Below are 24916 nucleotides of genomic sequence, written 5' to 3'. Positions count from 1 at the left end.
TTAACAAATAGGGTAATAATTACCTATCGTAGTCTTCAAGGAAGGCTCCAATGGCAACGAAAAAGGAGATGGGGGGATGGACCCTCAACTGATCTGGTATCGGGGGCGTATCTAACAGTGGGGTATGTAGTACTGTCAGAAGCACACGTGTGGGGAGTTGGGTCAGAGGTTATAAGGACTACCTTGAGCCCTTAGGGGGTAGGAGATGCAAGGGTGGATGACAGGTGGTCAGCTGGTACATGACCTCAGAAAAAGGGAGGCTAAACTTGTGTGGTGGGCAGTGGCCAGTCTATTCGGGGCTTCTGATTGGATGCCCATATCTGGCCAATGGGCGGACCTGGCTCTGGTTACCTGATTGGGTTTCTAGGTAACAATGGGCAAAAGGGGGAGGCTCCAGGGTGAGGATATTGGGGTGGAAGTGATTAACACGCTATCCAAACTTATCTAAAGGTGACAATAGAGGGCCAAATTGTTACCTAAGGTGACACCCGATCTATACAAAGAACTCTGGCTCTAGGTGAAGATGTTCTTCCTCTTCTATACTGGCACCATCTTTTGTCTTTGGTTCTGTTGGACAAAAGCTTAGGCAGTCTGGCAGGATCCACGCTTAAGATCAGCTTGATTGCCTTATGCAAAAGTAGCAACTGTTGAGTACGTGAGCCTCTCGCTTTGCTGCCATGGAGTCTGGCACTGCAGGAAGATGGTTGCTGATGGTGTTAGCCTACCAACATGGCTTTCGCGACCGAGGCTGAAAGCCATTTGCCCGGACAGTTCCTGGCAGCACAACTTCTTCCACTGCAACGGCCGAGATGGTGCCTGCACGGAGCAGTTAGAAACCCATATGTACTTCTGGCTAGCACTCTTCCAGAGATATAGAGTACTGTTGTAATTTTGAGGCTGTTAGTACTCACATAAGTCTCTTATAAACTAGTAGATAAAACCCACGTTTCACAGCAGAAGTGTGTGAGTTGAATCTCCAAGCACCCTGGCAACCAAATAGGTGATTACGATGTCCATATATAACTGGAATTAGGGGTCTCTCACTCACACCTTTTAAAAAAAACATATGTGAGGACTAATGAGCAGGCCAAGGTCATGACTAATGAGCAGGCCAAGTGTATGCAAAAAAAAGCTAAGCTAAATCAGATGAAAGTCCACAAGATTTGGTCCCAATGACCAGAAATATTTTATTTGTCTATTCCACAAAGGGAATGCATTCACCATCAGAGGACTGAGAGAGTGAATTCAGGTAAAAGTGATGCTTTAATACTTGTAGTATAGAGGTCAAGAGCAAAAGTATTTTGTTAGGGCACCCAGTGTAATTAAGATATTTTGATGCTCCCCAGTGCAATCCAGTAAAGTATACAAACATAGAATGTTCTCAGATTGAGGATTTTGAAAATATCAGATGTAAACAATGTCAAGCACAGAAGTCTTATGAGGAATACTTGGAATGGTGCAAATGGTAAGAGCTAAACCAGTAACTGTAGTGCCAAGACTTGGCATTAGCTGATACTGGATTGGCTATTGGACCTTATAGCACTGTAATTGCTGTGGAACTTCCATTTAGTAACTAGCCTTGGATTCTGGCCATTAATATTCATCCAGATTTACTGCAATCAATTCTTCTTCTTCCATTGTTTGACCACATTCCTGCTGCAAAACTTTTCAGTTCTGGTGGGAAACTCCGCAGTTTTCTAATTTTACATTATTTCCAGCTCAAGATCCTTGCAGGTCCTCTCCATGCTCTTCATTTGCTGTTTGCAAGACTCTTGGGGCAACCAAGTACAAATGTACTTGCAAATATGGATACCAAGGAGATGGAAGGATATGTCAACCCATAAATCCCTGTGTCAATAATAATGGAGACTGCCCTGACAATACAACCTATTGTAAATTCTTAAGCCCTGGAAAGGTAAGTTGATGGACATCATATGTAGGTTGCGTTGTAATTCATGTTTTAAAGCTGACAATTCTGTTTTGCTGTACCATTAAAACGGACTAAGATACCTTGTAACTATTTTTCAGGTATTCCATAGTCTACAACTCTTATTTCTATGTATTCATTTAAATATTTAAATATTTTTAAAGTACCTGAAAGGGGCATTTCATAGAAAAATAAAGCTTCTGTTGCTAAAGTCTGAAAGTTGAAATGTTTATCAACAGAGAAACTAATTAACCACAATTACCTATTTGCATGTTTATAGCCCACTTTTCTCCCCAATGGAGACCTAAGGCAGTTGACAACATAATTCTCCCTCTCTCTATTTTATCCCAGCTAGAGAGGGAGGGTTGTTCTCTCTGAAAAGGCTGGGCTGGAGGAAGGCTGCAGTCATTAGAGTTTTCTCATCCAAAGAGTGATGAGTCAGTTGGAAATAGAGGAAGGGAATGTATAGTTAGTCACATAATGGCTTTTATTTTCATTGCACCACCTTTACTGTTTCCTTGTTCACTGTTGCACTAAATAATTAAAACCCACTTGTTTGTTCATGAGCACTTATAACAAAATTATTGTTGTTATACTGCCTGAGTCTGCACACCTCTTTGATCACAGATAAAAGCTGCTTGCTAAGAAGGAAGACGGGTTAGGTGGGTGCTTTGAGCCCTCCCAGATAGACCCTTACCACAGTGGTGGCACCCAGTAGAAGGCCCTCTTTAGTCCCCTGCTTGTGACACAGCACCAGGGTCTGGAGGGGAGGGTTCAGGATTCAAGTCCAAATCAGAAAGCAGAACGGCCAGTGCATGGAAGTAGGCCAAGTAGGCGGCTGTCTAGAGTACTGTATATGTGAACTGCATATGAATGAGAGATGCTGAGCCAAGTTAAATGCTCATTCAAAACTATCTGATGGACACAGTTTAGGTAACCTGTTTTTTCTTTTTTCAGTCAATGTGTATATGTAAACCAGGAATGACTGCTTTAAATGCTGCAATGGGCTGCACACCTACCAGTGAATGTCGGTCATATTACTGTGATAGGAATTCAAAGTGTGAAATAGGTCCTGATAATACTGTCAGGTAAGCTGTCGAGGCAACATGAATCAAATCTATTCTGTAGTGCAACTGGCTGTCAATAATACTGGTCTGGAACACAAAGCAAATTGGCCCTGAATTTGGAAAGTAGGGTTTTTCACCACTGCTACCTTCAGACCAAGAATATGTACCACAACTGTTCCAGTTTTTCTAGTATACTATGCATTGTCTTATCCTTTGAGGCATCTAGGGAGTGGCTCAGCCTCCTAAAAGCCTATGAGATAGGTTAGGCCAGGGCTTTATTTGTAGAAAAAGTCCAGCAGGAACTCATTTGCATATTAGGCAACACCCCTTGATGTCACTGTTGTTTCATGCAGGGCTTTTTGTAAAAAAGGCCAGCAGAAACTCATTTGCATTTTAGGCCATATGCCCTGACACCAAGCCAGCAGGAACTGCGTTCCTGTGCATTCCTGCTCAAAAAAAGCCCTGGCTTAGGCTGAAAGAAAGTGGCTTTCCCAAGGCCACTAAGTAATATTCATGGTAGGTACTAGAACCTGAGTTTCCTGTCTGTCTACCTATTTTACTGCACATCTGCAAAGTATGGTACTCGTAGGGTTTTAATAAACTGTATTGGAATGCCAAAAATTAGAGTGTTAACTTTTAATTACAAAACTAGTCATCTATCTAGAAAATCCACCTTTCCCATTGTGTGTTAATAATAACAGCATGTTTAAACCTAGGATTCGGAAACTCCAATAGTTGCCAGTTTGGCTCACATCTCATCTGCCAGTATTTCCCAAAAAAGGACACCTGCACAGATCAAGAAGATCTGAGATGAGATTCAATTTCTGATCTCCGCTGGGAAAATCTTTCTTTGTACCCAGCAAAATTTTCTAAAGGGTGGGAAATCATGATCACAGGTTTTTTCTGACCACCCGTCATGGAAACTGCCACCCAGGGTCAGTTCACCCACTAGGCAAACTAGGCAATTTCCTAGGGTGTTGGGAAGGGGGTTGCCAAATTGGGCTCCCCCCCACACGCAAGGCAATTGCCCATTTGTTTCTCCCCCCCCCCACTGCTGCTGCAACCACCACCCACCCCCTCCCTTCCCTTCCCCAGCACAGTGCCATGCCACACCATGCTCTGCCCCCCTCCTCCACCCACGCGATCAGAGGAGAAGCCTAGGATCGGCATAGGAGTAGTACATCAGCACCTAGTTTCTCGAGGCTAAACTTAGTTCTCAAGGCTAAATGCACTGTATCCAAGGGAACTAAAAGAACTTGCAGACATAATTTCTGATCCTCTGGCCATTATTTTTAAGAATTCTTGGAGAACTGGTGAGGTGCCAGAAGACTGGAGGCAGGCAAATGTCTGATCTTTAAGAAGAGAAAAGAGGAAAAGCTGGGTAATTACCAACCCATCAGCTTGGTATCTATAACTGGAAAGGTTTTAGACAAAATCATCAAACAGTCAGTCCTTGAACATTTAGAAAAGACAGCTGTGATTACTAAGAGCCAGCATCGATTTCTCTAGAACAAGTCATGTCAGACTAACCTTATCTTTTTTTGAAAAAGTGACTACCTTGCTGGATCAGGGGAATGCTGTAGACATAGTTTATCTTGATTTCAATAAGGCTTTTGATAAGTTTCCACATACTATTCTTGTTGACAAGTTAGTAAAATGTGACCTTGAGTCTATTACTGTTAGGTGGATCTTTAACTGGTTGACAGATCGCACCCAAAGAGTGCTTGTAAATGGTTCCTCATCCTCTTGGAAAAGAGTGACAAGTGGAGTGCCTCAAGGATTAGTCGTAGGACCTGTTTTGTTTCACATCTTTATAAATGATTTGGATGAAGGAATAGAGAGAATGCTTATTAAATTTGCAGATGATACTAAATTGGGAGGGGTAGCAAATACAGTCAAAGACAGAGTCAGGATACACGATGACCTTGACATGCTGGAAAAGTGGGCTAAAACAAGTAACATGAATTTTAATGGGAATAAATGTAAACTTCTGCATTTAGGTAGGAAAAAAAATCAAATGCTTAATTATAGGATGGGGGATACTTATCTTGGCAGTAGTATGTTCAAAAAGGATCTAGGGGTCTTAGTGGATCCTACACTGAACATGAGTCAACAATGTGATGCAGTAGCTAAAAAGGCAAATGCGATTTTGGGCTGTATCAACAGAAGTATAGTATCCAGATCAGTGAAATGATAGTATTGCTTTACTCTGCTCTGATTATACCTCACCTAGAGTACTGTGTTCAGTTTTGGGCACCACAATTTGAGAAAGATATAAACAAACTGGAACATGTCCAGAGGAAGGCAACAAAAATGGTGAGAAGTCGACCAAGTCCTACAGGGAAAGGCTGAAGGAGCTGGGAGACGGCTAAGAGGTGATATGATCACCATCTTCAAGTATTAGAAAGTCTGTCATATAGAGGATGGTGCAGAGTTGTTTTCTGTTGCCCCAGAGGTCAGACCAGAACCAATGGGTTACAATTAAATCAGAGTTTTCAGAAGAACTTCCTGACAATTAGAGTGGTTCCTCAGTGGAACGGACTTCCTTGGGAGGTGGTGGGCTGTCCTTCCTTGGAGGTTTCTAAACAGAGGATAGATGGCCATCTGACAGCAATGCTGATTCTGTGAATTAGACAGATCATGTGAAGGAAGGCAGGAAGGGTTGCATCAGTGCTTAGTTCTTGTGGTCCTTTTTGTATGCTCAGGGAAATGCTGTTCACTACTTTGGGGTTAGGCAGCAATATTTCTCCAGGGCAGTTTGACCAGGAATCCTGGAGATTTTTTGCCATCTTCTGGGCATGGAGCAGGTGTCACGGGGTGTCTGTGGCAAGAGATATTTGTGATTTTCTCACATTATATAAGGTAAGGGGTTGGACTAGATGACCCTGGAGTTCCCTTCCAACTCTATGTCCTATGATTCTATTGTGAGTGTCAGACGAGATTCACAGAGAAATTCTCAGTGTGCCCATTCAGTATCATCAGAACAAACAGAGAATACATCTAAAGCATGACTTTACACATATACAATATGAACAGTGTGTGTTATGTCAGTGGCCCTAGAAGTTCAATACAGAGAAAAGAAAAATGCATCACTTTCAGCCTCCTGGTAGAGCCACTTCCGAGCAATAGCAATCATTGACTACTTTAATGAAAATCAACTTAGCTGCAGAATCTATGTTGCTGAATCCAGACCTCAGATTCAGTGGGAGCTTATAGGAGCGCAGCTCCTGAACCTTTCTGAGAGTTCCTCCTCCTCCTTCTGAGAGTTCCACCTCCTCATACATTGAATAGTATTGCAGCTGCATAACAATCCCTGGATGAGCTCCACCACCTATTTTTCTACAAAACAACCCCTGGCTGAATCCCAGTATGATCCAGCCTAACCAACAGCTGCCCACACCCAAGCACTCTCTGTTGTGGCTTCCATCTGGTATAATGGCCTGTCTGATGAAATTAAGAAGGCTCCCATAATTTTATCATTCACAGAATATGTAAAATGGAATTGTTCATGAGAGGTTTTTTTTAATAAAGTGAATAAGGTGTAGTGATTTCTGTGAAATTTTAGACTATAAACAAAGCTAATAAATCAATAAATACTTTAAAATGTTAACATCCTGTGTATAGTTATGGGGGGCAGGCAGCAGCCCCCCCGCCCCCTAAGTGGCAGCTACTTCATATGGGAGGGCAACCTCAGAACTGTTTTTGGAAACCAACAGGAAAAGCGGGTCTTTCAAATATCTGCCGGTCACTCAGCTGGGCGCAGGGGAAATAGGGAGTAGGGTAGGGACTTACTGAGGCAGCTCACTCCTTCAAGTCTTAATCTGGGGTCCAGTTGGCTGGCAGAGGTTAGACTGTGATATAGGATTATCAACCCCCGGGGGTGCTAGAGATCTCTAGCTATTACAAGTGATCTGCAGACAATAGAAGTAAGTTTCCCTGGAGAAAATGGCTGCTCTAGAGGGTAGACTGTATGGCATTGTACTTTGCTGAGGTCCTCCACCAAGCCCCCCATCCTCAGGCTCCACCCACAAAATCTCCAGGTATTTCTTAACCCAGAGCTAGCAACCCTACCACTGGAGGAACCCCACCAGACAGCTGAGTGGCAGGGTGGGAATGGTGGAGGCAGTGAGGGGTGGCATCTTTCTTGGCCCATATGAGGCCAAGCCTGAGGGTAGGCCTCCTTGGTTGTGCCTGATGATAGGTGTTTGGAGACAGGTAGCCCATAGCTCTTTGTGGGAGGTCCTTCTTCTCCTTTGTGAGTGCAGTGGCCAGGGCAAAGCTTGTGGAGCCTGCATGGCTGCCTTCAAAAGTGAGGGAGCAGGCCTATGAGGACATACTGGACCTTCTCTATTGAGCTGTATAGAAAAAAGTCTAGGGAGAGAGAAAGAAGACTAGGGTGCTTGTCTAATCCTTCTTGCTTCTGAGGCTGGTGGAGCAAAGTGAACCATGATAGTAGAAGGAGTGTGGGTGGAGTTGACACCCATCCTTCCCACCCCTCCCACATATTTATAATATGCACTAAGAGGTATAAATCCATTTAACTCAGTTGTCTATTGTCCACCTTAAGCTGTATCCTGTGTATATTTGGCACTGCCAGAGATGAAACTTGCTATCAGATCTTTGTAACTTGATTGCTATCACAGTTGACAAGTTAAAACCAATAATTTTCAGAAATTTTCCTCTTTTCTCATTGTTCAGCTGTGTCTGCAAAGAAGGCGAGATTGGAGATGGCAGAAGGTGCTACAAAGCACTCATTCATGAGATTTCTGAGCTGAATATGCGAGGAGTAATGCTCGGCAGACTAAGTGCCGCCAAGTCAATGTTTGGTAACTCCTTATAGAATTTATTTGATTAAGTATCTGGAACAAAGAGTGGTATTGCCAGATTTATTCCAGGTTTACTTCACTAAATGTGTAATGTGAGTAATAAAAGGCATTAGAACTGTTGTGAGAATGATAGTCAGGAAGCTGGCAAATCTCTGTCAGAGTTGCCTGTGTGCAGTTCCTATGGCAGCTGTATGGACTAAATGTAATTGTCTATCCCCTTTCCCCTTGCTTGTCAGTTTGCTGCAAACATGTCTGCTTTTGGAAAGGGAAAAGACAGTGATTTTTTGTGTGTGTGATGGTACTTACCAGTACTGAGTATGGCACCTCTGTAGGGGTCTCTCAGAAGTCCCAATGAGCACCAGCCATTCACACTCAGCCAGAGAAAGAGAGAGTAGACACTAAGGGACAGGTTGGAGGGAATCTGCAGATGGGGGGTGGGGACTCGGGAGTAGGAGAAATTGGCACAACCTTGTATATGAGCACTGGCACTTTTTTAACAACAACAACAACAACAACAACAACACTGGAAAAAACTATTTAACCCTTTCTGGAGACATGGTCGATTGAATAAACTTTTTTTCCTTAAAAAAAGGCATTTTGTTTTGGCCCCAAGCAAGGTCTATCCATCTCCTATTTTGCCCACTTGGCTACCAGCTGTATCCAAGCCAAGAGGAGATGCTCATCACCTCCCATGCTGCTGATTGCTGGGAGTAAGCTGAGTCCCTGCAGTTCATCACTACCCTTTTCATTGTGCCACACCAAGCAGTGTCTTGGGTAGCTTGACTTGGAGAAACAGCCCTAAGAAAGTAATAAATCCATGAGCATCCCTAGGCAAATCGTAGGAGTATCTGGAGGTGAGGAATCACAAGCACCGTCCACATTCCCATCATCCATGCGTTCTGTTGAATCCTGGTCTGTATCAGGCTTTCAGACATACTGCTTTCCAAGCAGGAATGAGAACCCAGCTGTACACGTGTTGTGTAGGCTGTCATGCAGATACACCCAAACACAAGTCAGTGGAGAGCTGGGACAGCACATCTGAACATATGCCACTCCCACACACATTTATTGTGATACCTTCTGTACAGGACAATTATCTATGCTTTAAAATACCCTTTACTTGTCTTTTGACAGAGATAGGTTGTTCATTATTGCTGGGAAAATACGGACCTTTCACAGTCCTTGTGCCATCTTCTCTTCGTAGTAGATCTCAACACTTTGATGTAAGTGCCAATGCCTCTTTGTCCCTGCCTCTTTGCTGTCAAGTATGTCATGGTCCTGATCTTGACATTTGATTTGCATTTTGAAAGGAAAGGGGAGGCCACCAGTTATTGTTCCTCAGGAGCGCTACTATCTCTGGTCTCTTCATTGGTTCCCTATTGTGAAGGTTGTTATAAACAACTAGGAATAAGGCCCATTGTGGACATAAATACGACAGGTTCTAGAAAGAGACCCTGGGTGACCACCCCAGCCTTGGGCTCTCAGCATCAATTTGCTGTGACGGCATAGCATGATGACAACCACTCAAATGCTGAAATTTAGCATTGCTTTCATCTGCAGTGTGTGGCTGCAGCCCTTTCCTGTTGTATTTGGCAGCAGCATTTAGCATCAGAGTGTGCTTATGACGTGATCTTTTTTTTTTTTTTGGCCTGGCATGGTTTTATTATGGTATACCATAGAGTATGCACCTCAAGGTGGCTGCTTTCTGTAGGGGAACTGATCTGACTTCAGCTTTCCAACTCCTCCCCCCCTCCCTGCAGCCTCTACCTAGGAAAAGTACAGTATTTCTCCACAGTGGGGACCAAAACAACTTTCATCATTCTGCTCTCCCCCTTTTGATCTGCATAACAACCCTGTGAGGTAGGTTAGGCTGAAAGTCTGTGACTGGTCTGAAGTTACCAAGTCAGCTTTCACAGCAAGAACCTGGGTCTGGCAGACCCTGCTCTGAAGTGCTAATTGATATGCCACACTGGCTGTCATAGGGAGGCTGCTGCTGAACAGGAGCAAGCAGCCAGACTTAGTTAAGTCATGCCAGTTAGATAGTAGCAAATCACCCAGAGGATGCTGCCAGGCCTAGGGTAGCCAACCTCCAGGTGAAGACTGAAGACCTCCTAGGATCACAACTGAACACTAGACAACAGATCTCTTCCCCCTGGAGATTCTATGGCATTATATTCAGCTGAGGCGTCTCCCCTCCTCAAACCCTGCCCTCCTCAAAATCCACCACAAAATCTCCAGGAATTTCCCACCAACTCAGAGCGGGCAACCCTAGTCAGGACTGACAACAATGAGTTCTCCCTCAAAGGCTAAAATAGCCCTGCTCCCTCTGCCCTAGGGTTCCCATTCCCTCACTGGGGGGGGGGGGTTCCCTCTGATCTCAGGACCGCCAACCCACCACCATGGAACTGGATGGTGGGGGATCCCCACCCCTGAAGATTGCCAGCATGCTGCAATGTGCCTGGCACAATGATGTCACCTGGAAGTGACATTATCACACAGGGCAGATCCTGGGGGGATGCTCTAGCATTTGGAAAAAACGCTGTGATAACCATAGAGTTTTCCCCCAAGTGCTAGAGAATCCCCCCATGACATGCCTGGCATGATGATATCACTTCCAGGTGATGCCATCACTTTGCACAGGCTAGGAAGATTTTCCATTGGTAGCCAGGTAAGACCTGGCAACCCTACCCTGCCTTTTACTGACAGAACCAAGCTCGGAATACTATGGTTGTCTATCATGAGCCACTGAGGGAAAATGGAGGACCCAACGGGATGGGCAATAGAAAATGAATGCAGCTTCCTCAGTGGCCCAATCCTTGATGTGGCATATGATAATAAATATCTGCTTCACTTTAGCTAATAAGTGAAACCAGTCTATACAATCTTGTTTCACTGTCCTCCTTTGTCCAAGCTTTATCAGAATAAGCAATTCAGTTCTATACAAGAACCCTTACAGGTTATGATAGAATTGTAAGGTATCAAAGATTTCAGGTTTTCACGGCTGGTAACATCATTAGGGTTTGCAGAATCTTTCAGGCTCAAGTGCCGTGTTCTACTGGAGAAAGAAGGTCAGAGCGCCTGCTCCGGCTGCAACGCCACTGAGGATGTTCTCCGCAGCTGAGAACGAAACGTCTGGAAGAAAAACTTTCTCCGGTAGAACATGGCACTTGAGCCCGAAAGAGTCTACAAACCCTAAGAATTGTAAGGGTTCTTGTATAGAACTGAATTTCTTACTCTGATAAAGCTTGGACAAAGCAGGACACCAAAGCAAAATTGTATAGACCAGTTTTGCTTGTTAGCTGTTGCTGAAGCAAGTATTTATTATCATATACCAGCTGGATGATTTACACCTTGTAAATTACTAGAGGGCAACTGGAGTTTTCCCAATTGCATGAGAAGGGTGACTAGATTCACACAGGAAAAGACTTGTTGAATGTGCATGGATTTTCCAGTTTCCTCAGTGATGTGTATATCCGTTATGTGATAGGATTGGACTTTTGATGAATTTTGTTACATTTGGACAAGTTTCTTTACAATTACGTGTTTGAGACTAATTTTGCACTGAATCTATTGGCCACCCTACCCAGTGCTCAGTCAAAAAAAAGCCTTTGTCTGATGAAAGAGGCATCAAATGGAAACTTTTGATCCAATCTAATGCCTTGTTGATATGTTATCTAGTAGAATATACACTATTTGTATTTTGGAATTACACATGCTGTTATGAAAGATACTGTGAATACATATGAACCCTTCTGCTTTTTGGTGTTTAATCTGTCTCCACCAAGATTCCAGCTGCCCACAGTTTATGCAGAATGCACATAATTCTTGGACAGCATTTGCTAGAGGATATGATCAAAACAAAGGTCCTGTGGACATTATCCGGACATCAAGTGATCTTCAGCAATCAGGTAAAATAACATGATTTTTTAGATATTAGATTGAATTTCTGGCAATAGGCCTATAGGTTCATTTTTACACTGTTGTGAGTCTCTTGTTCTTTTGCCTTCTTGCCATTGTTCTAAAGTTCAGTATATTGTTTTCAGGACCATAACCATGAAATGTTCACTGTTTCCTTGAAGTGCAGCTTTATATTTGGTTCCACTTTCTTACTGTTTCTTGAGCATTCAGTCTGAAGTTTTTCACTGTTCCCTTTGCTTTTAGTTTATGTACAATATTACAGTATCTTGCAATACATATTAATAATAAACTTGTAATATTCCTGTGCAAATCACGCATTCCATCCTGTTGTTTTTCTGTCATTTTGCTGTCTTTCCCTACATTGATTTAGACAGAGCTATATGATAAAGTAGATTATATGAACTCATTACCTGTGTGAATGGACCTATCATAGATTTGATGCTATACACAGGCCATTTCCGAGTGAGTTCTTTGCCTTTGGGTCAGTGCTGTTGGGAAGCTAGGGTTTTTTTCCTTTGGCTTCCCCACAGCAATGTGGTACATTTCTGTACCTCTTGAGATTTCCCCAGTTTTTCTTTGAGTTTTGGGCAAAATTGCAGTAAAAGCCTCAATGGTTGCTGTATGTAAAAGTCATTTCCTTCCCCTGCCATGAGGGGATTTTTATTTTTTTTAAACGTGGTAAATGAGTACCAATATACTGATATAATGGCATACCGATACTTTGTCTGAATCCCAGCCTGCATTTTTAAAACAAGCATAAGTGTGAGCCCCTTCCATTACAGAGATATAAGGAGAAATGTATATCTCTGAAAATGGAAGAGGCTAAGAGACTTCCTTTTTAAAAAGTGAATGTTCAGGAGCAGGGCTTTTTATGCAGAAAAAGCCCAGCAAGAACTCATTTGCATATTAAGCCACACCCCCTGGCACCAAGCCAGCCAGAATTGCGTTCCTGCTCCAAAAAAGCCCTGTTCAGAAGCAAGAGACCTTGTTATGCATATTGGTATAACATTTGTCAGTATATAATTATCTTCAGTTGTTGATTTTTTAAAAATTGGGAAAGCTCTAGTGGTCCAGTCCAGGGGATGGAAGATGGCAGCTGCTGGGGGATTGGGTGGGGAAGCCTGTCATTTGGAAGCCCTGTTGCCACTGTGCTACACCAGCAGCCACACCAGCACCAGCAATTGGGACACTACAAAAGCCCATCCCTGTGTGAAGACTACAAGATATGTAGAAATTAGATTTAAGGAATCTGTTATTCTCTCAGGCAATTTCTTTAGCAGATTTTCCCCACATCCTTATATCCATGTATTGTACTATGAGTTCCCTTTGGCTCAGTCCCAAAATAGAAGTTTTTTTTTAAAGTCTAAATTATATATCTTTCTCAACAAACTTTAAAAAATAGCTGCTAACACCAATTGTTGAAACAGACAAAATATAAGATGTATGCTCAAATTCCTCCCCCCCAACACCTAGGTTCTTTGGGGCCTTTACTCTGCTATTAATCGTGTGCTCTGGGTCCATGCTGACATCACCATTTTTGATTAATAGTTAAAAACACTGAACATAAGTGATAGTTCCTTCATCATTTTGAAAATACCTCTGTTATTTTTCCTGTAAAATAAAACTTTCTCTTTTAAAGCCAACCTCACATCTCTATTATATGGATTAAAGAATATTTTGTTTATAGCAATTATGTAGAGGGCTTTTGGAGTTAGGTGCCAGCCTCCAGATAGAATTTGGGAATCTTCTGGAATTACAGCTCATCTCCAACTGCAGAGATCAGTTCCTCTGGAGAAAATGGATGCTTTGGAGGGTGGACTTTATGGCATTGTACCCTACTGAGGTTTCTGTCCTCCCCAAGCTCCACCTCCAAATCTCCAGGAGTTTCCCAACCTGGAGACGGCAACCACACCCTCCTTTCTCCTGCTGGCGGCCAGGGTGGATCTTGGCAACCCTTGTTTAGATTTAAATTGATTCTGCAGAGAATCCTGGAACCTGGAATACTGTGTGGGGTCCAGAGATTTATAATAGAATTCTTAGCATTTTAAAGTACAGTTGTGTATATGTGTATGGAATGGAACTAAAGAGTTAATAGTAAATGTGGGGTTTGGTTGTCATGAGTAGATTTCATACTACTTTTGTCCACTTTTATATTCTGTACCTCTTCCATATAACTTCACACAGTGCTTTTTTTCTGGAACAAGAGGTGCCGGAACTCTCAAGAGGAAATGAAGAAGAAACACATGGGTGCCCCTCATAAACTTTTAAATGTTTTTGTTGTTGTTGAGAATTTTGTTTCCACAAAGAGGTTCTAGAACTCCATTCTACCATGTTCCCTCAGAAAAAAAGCCCTGACTTCATGTAACTGGCTACAGGAACTCAGTGTTTCCTCTTGGAATTTCCTGGAATTGACCTTATACTCAGGACTTTGATATATATTGAATACTCTACAGCCAGACCACTCTGGAGCCAAGTATTGCATTTTTCAAGGAAATTTTTCCTTTTTGTTTGCAACCTTTTGACCTGCAAATGCCTACCCTTTCGCTTCCAGCTGTGCCTTAATTCCAGCTGCTCTTTTACTCAGTAACCAAGAGTTATTCAAGAACTGTGTGCATGTGTGTGTTTGCATGATTAGCTTTAAATCAATGATTTCTAACTATGCTCTATACATCACGATATAAAAAGGCTGGGCTGGGAAATATACATGACTTAGCTGCTTGTGGTGCTCACGCCTCATGCCTTCCTTTTCCCCACTCCCTTATTCTGGTTAGTGGGTAGTCTGCAGCAGATAAATAAATTATGAGTACAGTGGCACTTTAGAGACTGAGATTTATTCTAGCATAGGAATTTTGTGAGCCAAAGCTCACCTTTGCAGATGCATTTACATCCACTAGGCTGATGCATTTCTGTTAAAGGTTGCAAACAACTGAATGGTTGTTGTTGGAGAGAGTTGTTACAAAGACAGGTCGGTTTAAAATAAGACAGGGTGTGAATTCTGTTTAGGATTATGCACTGATAGTACTCTATGTGTCAAGAAAGAAGGACTGGTTTTCTTCCCAGCACATTTACATGCAGTAGCAAACATATTTGAAGCCCCATGTGGCCCAGTCTGAGGTGGGGATGCCAGCTTCCAGGTGGGACCTGGGGATCACCTGGAATTACAGCTCATCTCCAGACTACAGAGATCAGTTCCCCTGGAGAAAATGGACACTTTGGAGGGTGGACTCTATGGCATTGTACCCTACTGAGATCTCTGTCCTCCCCAAGCTCCACCTCCAAATATCCAGGAGTCTTCCAACCTGGACCTGGCAACCCTACCACCATTCCACCCCCTCCAGAGTCAGCTACCACAGCTTCTGTACAACATTATTTGTTTGCAAGAAGTACATATTAAACAATTGGATTACAAATTTTTATGGAATAAGCAATTAGGTTTGAAATTTTTTTCACTGGCCAAGGAGAAAAAAAGAGGCGTGTTTTTTTATGTGAAGCAGGACTTAGAACCAAAACTGATCCTTAAAGATGATGATGGTAGGTTTATTGCAGTGGGAGTGATGTTAAACTACAAAAGAACTTTGTTATTGGGATTGCATGCTCCTAATGGAGCTAAAGACTCTTTCTTTAAGGACATTACGCAACAACTTGACCAAGTGACATATGAGCAAATTATGATAATGGGAAACTTTAATGGAACGGTTAAGAATATTTTGGACAGATCTGGGGGGAAAAAATAAAGAAGGGAAATTGCCAAAATCTTTTTTTGAATTAGTCAAACAAGAAAATTGTGTGGATATTTGGAGAGAAATGAACCCTACAGTGAGAGACTATACATTCTTTCCAGCAAGACATAACTCTTTCTCAAGGACTGATATGTTATGGATTACAAAAAAATTGGGGTTGATAACAAAAAAAAAATAGAGATTCTTCCTAAAATAAGTGCAGATCACAACCCAATAATGTGGATTGCGAAGGATACTAAAAAGGCTTTGAGATGGCAGATAAATGAAGATTTACTGCAGAAAAAAGAGGTAGTAGAGGCTCTGGAGAAAGAGACCAAAGCTTTCTTCCAAGTAAATGAAAATAATGATGTCCAATACCAAATGGTGTGGGATGCATATAAAGCAGTAATGAGAGGCATTTTAATCACACTGAATAATAAGGACAAAAAAGCTAAAGAAAAACAAATGATGGATTTACAAAAAGAAATTGGAAAGAGAGAGAGGGAACTCACTCAAAAAAAGGCCAGGAAAAAAGAAAATCTCAAAGGAAATTACAATTCAACAAGAACAACTAAGACATTTACTAAATAAAGAAGTGGAATGGAATTTTAAAAGGCTTCAACAAAAATCTTTTGAGAGTGCTAACAAACCGGGAAAATACTTGGCCTGGCAAATGAAACGAAAAAGGGAAAATAAAACTATTAATAAAATAATTTTGGGAGGTAAAGAAATTGTGGATCAGGAAGGAATTAAGAGAGAATTTTATAAATATTATGCGAAATTGTTTAAAAGCCACATGGTGGACAAAGGAAAAATACAGACATTTTTACAGAAAATAAATGTAAAACCTTTAACAAAAAATATGAAGAAAATGTTAAATGACCGGACTGAAAAAGAAGAAATAGAGGCGGCAATTAATTCAATGAAATTGGGGAAATCTTCTGGTCCAGATGGATTTACAGCAAAGTATTATAAAGTTTTGAAGGAGACTCTACTTCCAAAGCTTCTGAAATTGATGAACATTATAAGAGTTGAGGGGAAGCTACCTAATACCTGGAAAGAAGCAGTAATCTCATTAACTCCAAAAGAAGACAGAGATGCCACAAATGTAAAAAATTATAGACCAATTTCATTACTTAATAATGATTATAAACTATATGCTAGTATACTAGCAGAACGCCCTAAGCAGCATTTGAATAACTTTATTAAAGAAGACCAAGCAGGGTTTCTTCCCAGAAGGCAGATTAGAGACAATATCAGAATGGTAGTTGATATAATTGAATACTATGATAAACATCCAGAAAAAGAAGTGGCTTTGTTCTTTGCAGATGCAGAGAAAGCTTTTCACAATGTACATTGGGAATTTATGTTTGCAGTAATGGAGAAATTGAGATTGGATGAAGACTTTGAGTGAATGGTAAAAGCGATATATACTGACCAACAAGCAAGACTTTGTATTAATGCAGATTTAACAGAGAAAATGGTAATTAGTAAAGGAACAAGACAAGGATGCCCTCTATCCCCATTGATATTTATAATGACTTTAGAGATATTGCTTATGCAAGTCCAAGAAGATAAGGAGATAGAGGGTCTGAAATTGAAAGGTTGTTCTTACAAATACAGAGCCTTTTCAGATGATGTTATGTTTATAAATGAAAACCCGACTCAAGTTACATCGTTGCTGCTTCAAAAAATTAAAGAATATGGTGAAATGGCAGGCTTTTATGTGAACAATAAAAAGTCAAAAATTCTGTGTAAAAATATGTCAAAGTGTAAACAGGCAGAATTACAAAATTTAACAAATTTTGAAGTGGTTTCTAGAGTAAAATATCTAGGAGTAGAAATCACAACAAAAAATATTGATTTATACAAGAATAACTATGAAAAGCTCTGGCGGAAAATCAATGGAGATTTATTAAAATGGAATAGGCTGAACCAGTCTATACTGGGTAGAATATCGGCAATTAAGATGAATGTATTACCAAGGATCATGTTCTTGTTCCAGACAATTCCAATAGTGAAAGAAGATAAGCAATTTAATAGACAGCAGAGGAAACTTTCAGAATTCATATGGACTGGCAAGAAACCAAGAATTAAAATGAAGAACTTGATGGATGCAAAAGAAAGGGAAGGTTTTCAAGTGCCGGATTTAAAATTATATCATGATGTAGTTTGTTTGGTGTGGGTAAAGGAATGGATAATGTTATTAAATAAAAAATTATTAACATTAGAAGGCCATGGAAATACTTTTGGTTGGCATGCATACTTATGCTATGGGAAAAGTAAGATGGATGGTTTTTTCTCACATCATTATATAAGAAGTAATTTGTTAAAGACATGGTTGAAATATAAGAAATATGATGAGAGGAAACCGCTTTGGATTGTGCCGACAGAAGTAATAAAGTTATATTCTGATATTGAGGAAGGAAAACGGATAACATACAAACAATTGCTAAAAATACAAGGCAGCAAGGTGGAATTAAAATCAGTGGAAGTATAATTGGTTTCAACTGCAACAAATTAAAAGTCTGCTTGTACAGGATATTAGGAATGAAGGAATAAGACAAGATCAAACTGAACTGGAAAGAATGCTGTTTGGTGATAATGAAAAAAATAATTTCAAAGGTATATAAATTATTATTGAAATGGTCTACAGAGGATGAAGTGATTAAATCTCAAATGATAAAGTGGGCAATTAACATAAATAAAGATATTCAGATGGAACAATGGGAATAGTTATGGAGGAACTCTATGAAAATATCGACATGTAACAATATTAAAGAAAACTGTTTTAAAATGTTATACAGATGGTATATGACTCCTAAGAAACTTTTGAAAATAAATAACCAGATGTCTCATCAATGCTGGAAATGTAAAAAGCATGAAGGGTCTTTCTATCACATGTGGTGGACTTGTGAAAAGGCTATACAATTTTGGCAAATGATTCAGCAAGAAATTTCAAAGATTTTGCGTTACAATATAACGAAAGCACCTGAAATCTTTTTGTTGGGATTACAAATGGAAAGTTTTCCGAAACAAGACAGAACATTGCTTTGGTACATGCTTTCGGCTGCACAGACATTATATGCGCAGTTGTGGAAGCAAAATAAATTACCAGAAAAATGGGGCTGGATTATAAAAGTTATGCATTGGAGCGAAATGGGCAAACTTACTAGAACTTTAAAAGAACTTGATATAGATAAGCATAACAGGGAATGGGAGAAATTTCAAAAGTATGTTGAAAAACAGTGGAAGGTGAAGGGACATTTGGTAATTTTTAATAATGGTTAACTTTTTTAGTGTAAAATGTCAACTACAGATAAAGTAAAATTGTGGAAATATACAGTGTTTTTTGCATATGGGGATTGGGATTAATAGATAATAATTAAGATAGATAACAACAAAAATTAAGTATAAATAATATAAGACTATTAATTAAGATAGAAAATAATAGTGATAAGTAATCCTGTTCTTATTTGTATTTTATTATATTATAGTTATAAGTTTTTAGAAGGTTCTTAATAGGTTATTATTACCTTTTATTCTTTTTGTATTTTAAGTTGAATGCACCGGGGAAGTCATAAAAAGGGGGGAGGGAGATGGGAAATGTGATGCAATATGTTTGATGTTTATTTTTGGAGGATCATTGATTAATGTTGCTGAATAATAAAAAATTGTTTTACAAAAAAAAAAAAGAGTAAAGCTGCACTTTGAGCAATGCATTTGAATCTGGAAATCTTTCCGTAAAAAGGACTTTAGTTTTTCTGCTTCTGCTTTGGTGAATGGCTGAATAAAGAACTCTGACCCAGAAGTGAAAGGTGTTACTCAAAAGATAAGCTGTGGACAAAGGGATAAAGGGACTGCCTCGGATACAATTCGGGTGTAGAAAGTAAAGGAACTTAAAAGTTTGGGGTTTTTTAATTTTTGGGAAGAAGGGCTTTGGCTCTTTCATTCCCCCCCCCCTTGTTTTCTCTTCCTTCTCTCTTCCTGCTGAATAAGCAAACATGTAACTAATATTAATGAACAGATGTTTAAAATTAAAAGATCAAGAGAAATCCTGAAGAAATGATATTAATGAGGTTTATTAGCATAACTTCCTAGATAGTAAATCTACTTACAGTTTGCATATTTAGGGAGACTGTTTCTAATGATGTGGGAAAAGCCAGACAGTATAAAGGCTGCAGAATTTGATAGTTTTGGTAATATGGCAGAGTTGCTATTAATATGTTAGCAGGAGAAATGGTTTAGATGGAGATAGATTGCTGCATTTGATGTATCTTATGTAATTTGCTGTGATCAAAGAAATAACTTTTCGTGTTCCTTTTAATCAGGATTTGGCTAAATTAATAAACTAATCTGTGCTTTTTATAGGTTTAAGTTAAATTAGGTAATTTGATATTGAGACAATCTTATAAGAAAAAATTTCCTTATGAATGGTTATATTTAATTCGTGTTTAAGAAAAATTGTTTGGTCTTATATTGCTTTACTAGTTTATTATAAGATTTTTTTTTCTTTTACACTAGTGAGAGAATAAAGGCTGTAATACTTAAGGAGATTTTTATACTTGTAGGTAGGAAGATTTGAGTAATATATTGGGAGATGGAATTATAACTGATATATTTTTACTGGCTGCTGTTGCTTCCCCCCCCCCCACTCTCTAAAGTCCCCTTTTCTTTCTTTTCCCTCCTTTTATGTATCATCTGCAATGCTTCTTTATTGTAGTTTAAATCAATAAAAGTTTTTAAAAACTGAAGTCTCTGTGCACTCCCATTCTGTTGTGGAGTGTATGGGACAGTCACTTTGTGTTCAATCCCTTCTGCTTTCAGAAACTTCTTAAACTTAGTATTGCAATATTCACCACCTCCATCTGTCAGCAAACTTTGAGGTGCACGTCCAAATCTGTTTTTAACCATGGCAACATATTCTTTAAATTTATCAAGAGTCTTATCCTTTGATCTGAGCATATAGACAGTGCTATACTTTGCTTCTGTGAAAACTGAGAAGAATTTATTTTTCCCAATCGAGGCTTTTATAGGCCCAACAACATCACTGAATATTGTTTCCAAAAACCTTTCATTATGCATACTGCTTTTTCCACTGAAGCAAGGTGCAGTTCCAATGAGACCAAGTGTTGCAATCTATCAGTTAAGTTGGGTTTCTAGCATACTAAAGCTTTCACTGTATAATAATGCTTTATTACATTCTTAGATTCCGAACAACCGCTACAGTTATTCTGATAGCCCAAGAGACCTGTATAACATCAAAGAGGCAAACTTGCCAGCTGCTAATGGCATTATACATATTGTCAGCTCTCTAAGGAAACCACCTTCACTGGAAAACCTTGGAAACCCTCAGGTATGTTGAGTGCACATTTGTCAGTCTGGTGTAATGGCTAGCAGCATGGACTGTAATATGGAGAAACGGGTTTGATTCCACACTCCTCCATATGAAGCCAGCTGGATGACCTTGGGATAGTCACAATTCTCTCAGAGCTCTCACAGCCCCACCTACCTCACAGGGTGCCTGTTGTGGGGAGAGGAAGGGAAGAAGATTTTAACCTAATCTAAGACTTTGAGTGAAAGGGGGTATAAATCTAATCTCTTCTTCTCTTCTTTTAGAAGAAGGAGGGCAGTATTTGATAGCAAATACTTTTAATTAAATATCTTTCAGCTCAGAGCCATATTCAGACTTTTGCCCCAGTATAGTTCCAGGGAAAGAAGACTCATCAGTGTTTTTCTTTTCCCTGTGGTGATCAGGTTGCTGCTGTGATTGTGTGTGAAATCACCCAGGCAGTGGCTATTCTAGATGGCAGAGGGAGTAACTCAAATGGGATAGCACTACATCTGGCAATCTCTTACCCTCCCCCTATGCAACCCTCCCCCTAGAGGCTCATAGAAACTGATTTTTCCACCATCTGGAAGTATATGTTCCATTGTTGATGTTTTTAGGGTTTTAATGCTGGCTTTAATTTAAATTCAGTATTGTATTTATTTTGTTGTAAGCTGCCCTGAGCCCTGCTTGCAGGGAAGGACGGTCAATAAGTCCAGTCTAACAAAATAAAAAACAAACAATTCATTTTCTCTCCAGTGATAACTGTGGTTTCACTTTAACGCCTGATACACACACACTGAAGCCTGCATGGAAGTGACCAAAGAGCTCTTCTGTTAGCAAGTTTTCTCCATTGAACCACAAGCAGTATCCAAATGCCTACAAATTTGAAAATAGGATTAAAGTTCTATACAATTAAAGTTCTATATGAACCTTAATGCTCATGGCATTTCTAGTAGCAAAATGTGCACATCTCATTTCCCATCATTTTCAGCAATAAACACTGTGAATGAAGAAGTATAGTTCTACTTTTTCAGACTCAGTCACATCCTCCTTCTGAATCTGCAGGCTTGGATAGGAGCATTTGGGGGAGTTTGTAGAGTCTCAGGCCATATTCTATAGAACATGGATATACAGTAGTTTCCCTAACACCATTTTTTCCCAAATGCTCCATATGGTTGCCAGTTTCCAAATAGGGCCTGAAATTCTTTCAGTATTATAACTCATCTCCAGACTATAGAGATCAGTTCTTTTTTAAATAAATGGCAGCTTGAAAGAGCAGACTCCTGACCCCACACTTCATCTTTCCAACCAATGCCCCCAAATCTCCAGAATTTCTCAAGCCAGAGCCGGCAGCTCTAGGAAGGTGAACGTATAGACAACCATATGTTATCTATATTCTTTTCCATGGGCAAAGATTAGCTTTGGGAACAATTTAAAACATTAGATTGGCTTGGTACAAAGATGAAGAGCCCCTTCTCTACCCCTGAGGCTCTGATTGAGTTTGCCTTCTGATCTACCCTTGCCCCCCAAAGCAGCAACCCTGATAATAGATTTCCCATGATATGTCTAGTCTAGTGGAGGTCCAAGGTCAAAACAGTACCATACACTTATCCTGTCATTAATGGAAGTGCGGGAAAGAAGACTGTCTATGTAGTAGAACAAAGTTTGAGTTCAATGGCACCTTTAAGACCAACAAAGTTTAAAGTCTGGGCATAAGCTATGTAGTAGATTTTATCCTATGATTCCTCAGAGCTGAGTATACAATTCTCCTTTCCCCATTTTATCCTCACAACCACCTTGGGAAATAGGTCAGATTGAGAGTATGTAAGTAGCTTGTGGTTAATAGTTCTGTAGAGATTTGGACCCAGTCTCCTAAATTCTATTCCAAATCTATTATGCCACACTGACTACCAGTCTGTTGTACATGCTCATTTACACACACACGAACACACATTTTAATGATATATTGTCTAGCGCTGAAATTGGATTCTACTTGCAGATTATCCATTCCTCATTCCATTTTCTCTTTTTGCAGAAAACAATTGGAGAAATCCTTGCTTCTTTGGAAATTGCCAGCCGATTTGAAACCATCTTAGAAGTAAGAATGTGTCCTCGCTAGGCTTGGTAGATAACTGTTGAGTTACTGTGGCATTCTACAAGGAACTTTGGTGGTGGTTGTTATATACTGCTTTTGTTTTTTATATACTACCCATTTAAAACAAATGAAGTTAGCAATTTTAAAAGGAGGCAAGAGAGTCAGTGGTGCAAATGAAGGATATTTTATAGCACAAGTAGAAATCCCCTACATGTTTTGCACAAAGCTTCCTCAGGGGAATCTGCTAGCCTTTCAGCAAGCATGCAAGATCAGTGGAGACCACAGGCAATGAGGCAAGCCTCATGCAGTTAATCATAAGAAAAGCCCTATTGGATCAGACCAGTGGTACATCTAGTCCAGCATTCTGTCTCACACAGCAGCCAACCAGTTCTTCTGAAGGTACAACAACAGTGCATAGAGGCTGAGACCTTCCCCTGGCATTATCTCCTGGCATTGGGATTCAGAGGTTTACTCTGAATGTGAAGACAGTAAACTCAGTAGAAAGACTTAATAAGTCTCCTGAAAGAGAGTTATAGAAAGTTTTCTGGAAACACTTTTAAGGCAATGGGATTCAGAGACCAAGAATCCTATCGAGTCTGCTCAGTGGGGTTTACTTCCAGGAAAGCATCCTTAGGATTGCACTGTCAATCATTTTTTCCTCACAGAGTGCATGCACTTTTGGAAGGTTTTTTTATTTTATTTTTTAAAAAAACTAAAATGACCTTTCAAAATGAATGTTTTTCCCATCACATTTTTTTTAGAATAAGGTAATATTTAAAGAAGATAATTTTTATGCAAAAAAGATAAGATTTTATTATAGAACCCTGTAGAGAGTGCTAGTCTTTAAAAGAGGCAGACATTGTGCTGCAAACTTTGAATTTTGAAAGCAAAACTTGAAAGTCACTGTTGGACTTTGTGGTTGAGAATGGCTACTTTAAAACCCTCTTTGCTGCCTTTAAAAACCAAAAGAATTTTTAAATGATTATTTATAAAATCTTATCCAAGGTAGTGGTGAAGCCATAATTCAACCCAGTAACTCTGGACAGACTGTATACTATATATATAGAAATATTGGGGGAAATGATCATAGTATCATAAATCCGTATCTCTAAGTACATCATTAATATTGTTTTAATGTTGAATTTCTGATGGAACCTGCCCAGAATCTGTTTTGCAAAAAGGGTGGGATATATAAATCCATTAAAATAAATAAAATAACATTCAAAATCTTTCATTTTGCTAACCCATCATGAATTTTAGACAAGAGCAATCTGTGCTTCATATTTACAGAACTGTGGTCTGCCTTCATTTCTGAATGATCCTGGTCCTTTCACTGTGTTTGTACCAAGTAATGAGGCAGTGGATAAATTAAGAGATGGAAGGTTAATTTATCTCTTCACTGAGGTGAGGCCATCTTCTTTACTAAGTATACTGAACAATGTTTTGTCATCAAAGAGATATTTGTTGCCATACTGCTTATCTTGTCCTGACAAGAGACAAGGAAATTCGTTGCTGGATTTGGCAGGCAACTCAATAGCTCCACTGCACTGGTAGATTGTTCTGTGTGTCATGGTTGCATGAATGCTGCAGGCACTCATATACCCTCTTTTATGAAGGAATGTTGTGATGTGTGAACTGGTCATTAGGTCAGAGATATATTGGCTAACTTCAGATATATCAACACACCATGATATGAGAACAAAGTCTGAACACTATGGTTTAGAGAAGTATTATTTGAAAAACTTCATTTTAATTTTGGGAGGGGGGTTAGGGCATGATTTTTGTCATGCTGAAATTTCTGGTGGTTGTTTTCATTTTTTGTGCTTATTTTAGGGCACAGTTTTCAGGTTCTGGAATTATGGTACTCAAAAATATACCTTTAAAACACTCCAAATTAAAACAATTTGGGGGGTGCATCCAGGCAGCAGAAGTGGGGAGAGAGGAAGCTGGCTCCAGCAAATAACTGTCTGCTTGAGGCAGCTAACCCTCACAGGAGTCCACCCACCATTTTCTGGCTGTTGGGGCAGGCTTT

At 39.9% G+C, this 24916-nt stretch overlaps 1 protein-coding gene across 1 annotated transcript in view; it reads left to right on the top strand.

The window, feature by feature from the left end:
* Positions 1-24916, top strand: part of STAB1 (stabilin 1) — a 164696-nt gene that overhangs the window by 25598 nt on the left and 114182 nt on the right. Inside the window, exons 8-16 of the mRNA XM_060239960.1 lie at positions 1719-1915; positions 2885-3015; positions 7693-7820; positions 8955-9047; positions 10375-10387; positions 11623-11728; positions 20667-20813; positions 22825-22887; positions 24175-24288. Coding sequence (XP_060095943.1) covers positions 1719-1915; positions 2885-3015; positions 7693-7820; positions 8955-9047; positions 10375-10387; positions 11623-11728; positions 20667-20813; positions 22825-22887; positions 24175-24288 — 992 coding nt within the window. The remainder of the gene's footprint in view (positions 1-1718; positions 1916-2884; positions 3016-7692; positions 7821-8954; positions 9048-10374; positions 10388-11622; positions 11729-20666; positions 20814-22824; positions 22888-24174; positions 24289-24916) is intronic.

This window comes from Heteronotia binoei, chromosome 5, assembly GCF_032191835.1.
Source record: "Heteronotia binoei isolate CCM8104 ecotype False Entrance Well chromosome 5, APGP_CSIRO_Hbin_v1, whole genome shotgun sequence".
Lineage (NCBI taxonomy): Eukaryota > Metazoa > Chordata > Lepidosauria > Squamata > Gekkonidae > Heteronotia > Heteronotia binoei.
Note: the sequence above shows the minus strand (reverse complement) of the source record. Positions and strands in the feature narration are given on the sequence as shown.